We start from the raw sequence: 4,157 nt of genomic DNA, 5'->3' as shown, positions 1-4,157 counted from the left end.
CGTTATTACTAAGTAACACGCTAGGCTTAAAAACAATGATTCAATTTCATTAAAGCATGGAACGTTCTTTTTCTGAGTGTGGTTACACTACATAAACCATCTCATATAATCAGATCCGTATTAAAGGGAAAGCAATGAGATCTCTCGAATTATTAATCTGACATGATAAGTAACATACAGTTTTCTGTTTTATCTTTTTTGATTCATCACTTTTTTTATGGTAGCTATATTTTCTATAGGGTAGGCACCTCGAGGAACTGTCCTGGGACCTATTTAAGTCTCAATTTTGCAATCGCCTCTCACTTTATTACAATTTGTAATAGTATTTTATTAAGAATTTTATGAATAGGGAAACAATTTTTTTTTTCAAAATCTTTTTAATCTAAGCCTTTTTTACTTGGCTGCGATAGTTTGAGGAGAATCCTCTTCAATATATTTACTGCTAGGTGCCCAGAAAAAATTTCTGATTTTAAGTTCATGATGAACTGTTCATCTATATGTACCCAGACATGTAACAAATTATTATTTAACAATGTAGGTAAAGATCATTCAGAGGGTTTTGAATTCATTATTTCTAATCCTAATATTTTTAATCTAATTTGATAATACATAATACACAATTTGATAATATGTATATGAAAAAATTCGTTATGGAGGTTTGGACCTCACCTGTTATTAGTTATTATAACAATAGTTATTATTAATCATTTGCTACTTATCAGTTTTCATTTATTAATTGTATAACCACATTAAGGTCTTAGTGCAGTTCAACATAATAAGTGTTATCTTCATAATTGAAGAATATTACCGTTAAAAATTCTTTATATCAATTCTAATCACGTGTTTTACCGTTATTAATTTAGCTTCATTAGGTTAATTATCATCGTAAAGGTAGTTTCCATGTTTTATCCTTCTTGAAATATTTTTTTTATATATATATAAATGTATTTATACAGAATGATTTTAATTACATGTAATCAAAATCATATATTATATTTTATTTACAAAATATTGGTGATTCTTTGAAATGAACTACAAAATAAAAATTAATTTTTTATTGTTTTTTTTAGTTCCATATTTTTGCTCACTTTAGTAGTATTTACAAGGTATCCACCTTGAATATTTATTTAGTTAAGAAAATAGTTAAGACTGATTGATAACAATTTTTGGGTCAGTACATCAGAAGTTATTCATTTTTATACTTTGACTAAAGGCTAGCGAGGACGAAAAATGTCTAGTAATAAAACAAGCAACTCCGGCGCCTCGCTTCCAGTTAATAAATTATTTAATTAATTGTGTATTTTACTATAATAATTTAAATTGACCCCTTGTAAGGTTTAAAGAATAAACATAAAAAATACTTAATGATTGATAAATTGAGAAAAACATATAGCTAAAAAAAACCAAAACAAAAAAAATATTTTTATTTTTTGACTAATTCATGATAAATGAATTACTTTAAAAGTGAGGAGTTGGTAAAATTCTTAACTATACTGTCCTTATTTTTCCTAATATTTTAGTGTCATAAAAACAGAAAAATAGTTCGATGATATTTTAACAAATTTTAGGGAACAAAATGCAAAAATAATTATTCTTGAATATATTTGCATAATATATTCAACCAAAAAACAATAACAAAAATATCCTATATATTATAGTGTATAAAATAAAAACTTATTTTTAAAATTCTAGAAAAAATGATGTTTTTCTATCTTAATTATTTTTACTCAAAACATAAATGTACAAGAATTTTTATAAAATATAATATATATTCAAAATATAAACATAAAAAATACTTTACGATTAAAAAAAAAAGAAATTATTAATATTATTTCGATTAAGTGTTCATAATAATAGAATCATTCTGTATGTCCATGTAACCAAATTTATATTATACTATAGAAATTATTATCATAGTCCTAATTATTGCATAACCGAAGACCACATGTTGGCTTTAAATCTATTATCAATTGATCATCTATTTGAGGTTGTGGGTTCTCTTTTTTATTATTATACATAAAAAAAAAATTTCTAACATTTGTACTATATTTATAATTCTTTCGTTTTTACCTATAACTGATTTTTCATAATCAGTTTCTTCTCTGTAACTATTTTGTGTAGTTTTTAATTACTATGTATATTTTTTATCAGTAAATAGTTGCCAGTGTACTAATTAATTTTGAATATACCCAGTTCAATAATCAGTTCTCATAATATTGACGTACAGCAATATTATTTATCCAAAATAATTTATCTTCTATTAATCAATTATTAAACTTTGAGGTAAGCAACATTAAAATTCTCAGCAAATCTAATTGTGTTCTTTTAAATTACTTCCAAGGCAATAGTGTTATTTTATCCAACTAATTGTTTTTGGTTATAAAGTATATTATATACATGCATCAATACTGATCACTGGAAGTATAAATTTAAGTGATATAAATATCTGTGATAATACCCTAGACAATTAAAAAAAATAATATTTTTATATTTAGTTTTATTGTAAAGATATTTTAGTTTTAAAACAATGTACTTACGTTCAATCTTACGCTCCTTGGTTAAAGCCCAACGACTCCATTATTTGAACAAGTAAGATCTTTGCTTGTGTATATAAAATATAATATCTAATTTAAATTTTTATTTTTTTAATTATTTAAAAGCTGTCATTCATATTTTACATTTCAATAGATTTTATGTGATGACTACATTGGTTGTTTTTTGGTAGAATTGTAATGATAAATTTTGTAAACATAAATTTTTTTAATATTTGTATATTAAAATATTTCGATTATAATATTAATTTTGTTAATAAATATATCATTAGGAAACCGACATAAATGATATTCTGTAGAATAGATTTGTCAAAAACTTATATAAATTTATTAAAATGTTTTAAACTAGATTTGTAGTCATGTCTTCGCAAAATGGTTTTTGTTCAAAAACTTCTGATGTTACTTTGAGCTCTCCCTTGGAAACTGTTGATCCAGAATTATATTCTCTAGTTAACCAAGAAGCTCAACGTCAAAAGAAAGGACTTGAATTGATTGCATCTGAAAATTTTACGTCAGTCTCTGTATTACAGTGCCTTGGATCTTGCTTAACTAATAAGTATTCTGAAGGTTTACCTGGTGCAAGGTAATAAAAAATGATATAATAATTAATAATTATAATTGAATATAATAGTTGATAATTATACTTTGAATGTGTTTCATATTGCAATATTAAAATTTAGATATTATGGTGGAAATCAAATTATTGATCAAATTGAACTTTTATGCCAAAAAAGATGTCTTGAAGCATTTTCTTTAGATTCAAGTTTATGGGGAGTTAATGTACAACCTTATTCAGGTTCTCCTGCTAATGTTGAAGCCTATACTGCTCTTGTTGGTCCAAGAGGACGAATCATGGGTTAATAATTTTTTGTACTATTTAAGTTAATTTACAAATTATTAAGAAATATTATTTGTAGGATTGAATCTACCTGATGGTGGACATATAAGTCATGGCTTAATGACTCAAAAGAAAAGATTATCTGCTGCTTCCATATTTTTTGAAACAATGCCATATCATGTAGATTTAGAGACAGGTTTGATAGATTATAAAGAGTTGGAAAAATCAGCTCAAATGTTTAAGCCAGATGTTATTATTGCTGGTATGTAAAAATAAATTGTATGATTAACTCTAGAATATTATTATTATTTAATCAATCTAATATAATAATAAAAATTATGTTTTCTTAACTCAAAAAATATCTTCAATTTTCTGTGTATAAAAAGTGATTCCTTTACTATAATATACTCATTCAACCTGTTATTGAATAAAAATAATCTTAAAAAATTGAGTTGATACCCTTAAAATATAGGGATAGGACCTAAAAGTGTTTAATTTTGAACTATTTAAAACTATTAAATCAGGTATGGATCCTGAAAAGTTTTTTTGGAGTTTTATTTTAATAGATTTGATCATGAGAAATGTTTTTTTTCGTAACTTCAAATTTTAGAATAAAATATATTTGAAAAATAAGTTTATAATTAATAAAATATGTAGGTATTATTCTGAAATTATCAAATAAATTATAATATTGCACATGTTGGGTGGAAAAAAGTGTCTTGAAACTCCCTTGGATCATCCTTTGTAACAAAAGTAAAAAAAAAAAA

The 4,157-nt window shown here is 24.2% G+C and overlaps 1 protein-coding gene across 3 annotated transcripts in view; it reads left to right on the top strand.

The window, feature by feature from the left end:
- The first annotated feature begins 870 nt into the window (after positions 1 to 870).
- The window catches only part of LOC126906211 (serine hydroxymethyltransferase), a 5,420-nt gene continuing 2,133 nt past the window's right edge, over positions 871 to 4,157 (top strand). Inside the window, exons 1-5 of one of the 3 annotated variants that reach the window (XM_050686596.1) lie at positions 2,009 to 2,283; positions 2,509 to 2,589; positions 2,902 to 3,135; positions 3,233 to 3,408; positions 3,470 to 3,652. In XM_050686596.1, coding sequence (XP_050542553.1) covers positions 2,528 to 2,589; positions 2,902 to 3,135; positions 3,233 to 3,408; positions 3,470 to 3,652 — 655 coding nt within the window. In that variant the 5' untranslated portion in view covers positions 2,009 to 2,283; positions 2,509 to 2,527. Of the gene's footprint in view, positions 892 to 2,008; positions 2,284 to 2,508; positions 2,590 to 2,901; positions 3,136 to 3,232; positions 3,409 to 3,469; positions 3,653 to 4,157 lie in introns of those variants that run through there. The other 2 variants (XM_050686609.1, XM_050686600.1) reach the window with 2 other exon arrangements.

Source organism: Daktulosphaira vitifoliae, unplaced genomic scaffold, assembly GCF_025091365.1.
Source record: "Daktulosphaira vitifoliae isolate Bord-2020 unplaced genomic scaffold, ASM2509136v1 Scaffold_1, whole genome shotgun sequence".
In the NCBI taxonomy this organism is placed as follows: Eukaryota; Metazoa; Arthropoda; class Insecta; order Hemiptera; family Phylloxeridae; genus Daktulosphaira; species Daktulosphaira vitifoliae.
The sequence above is the reverse complement of the archived record's forward strand: the minus strand, read 5'-3'. Positions and strand labels throughout refer to the sequence as shown.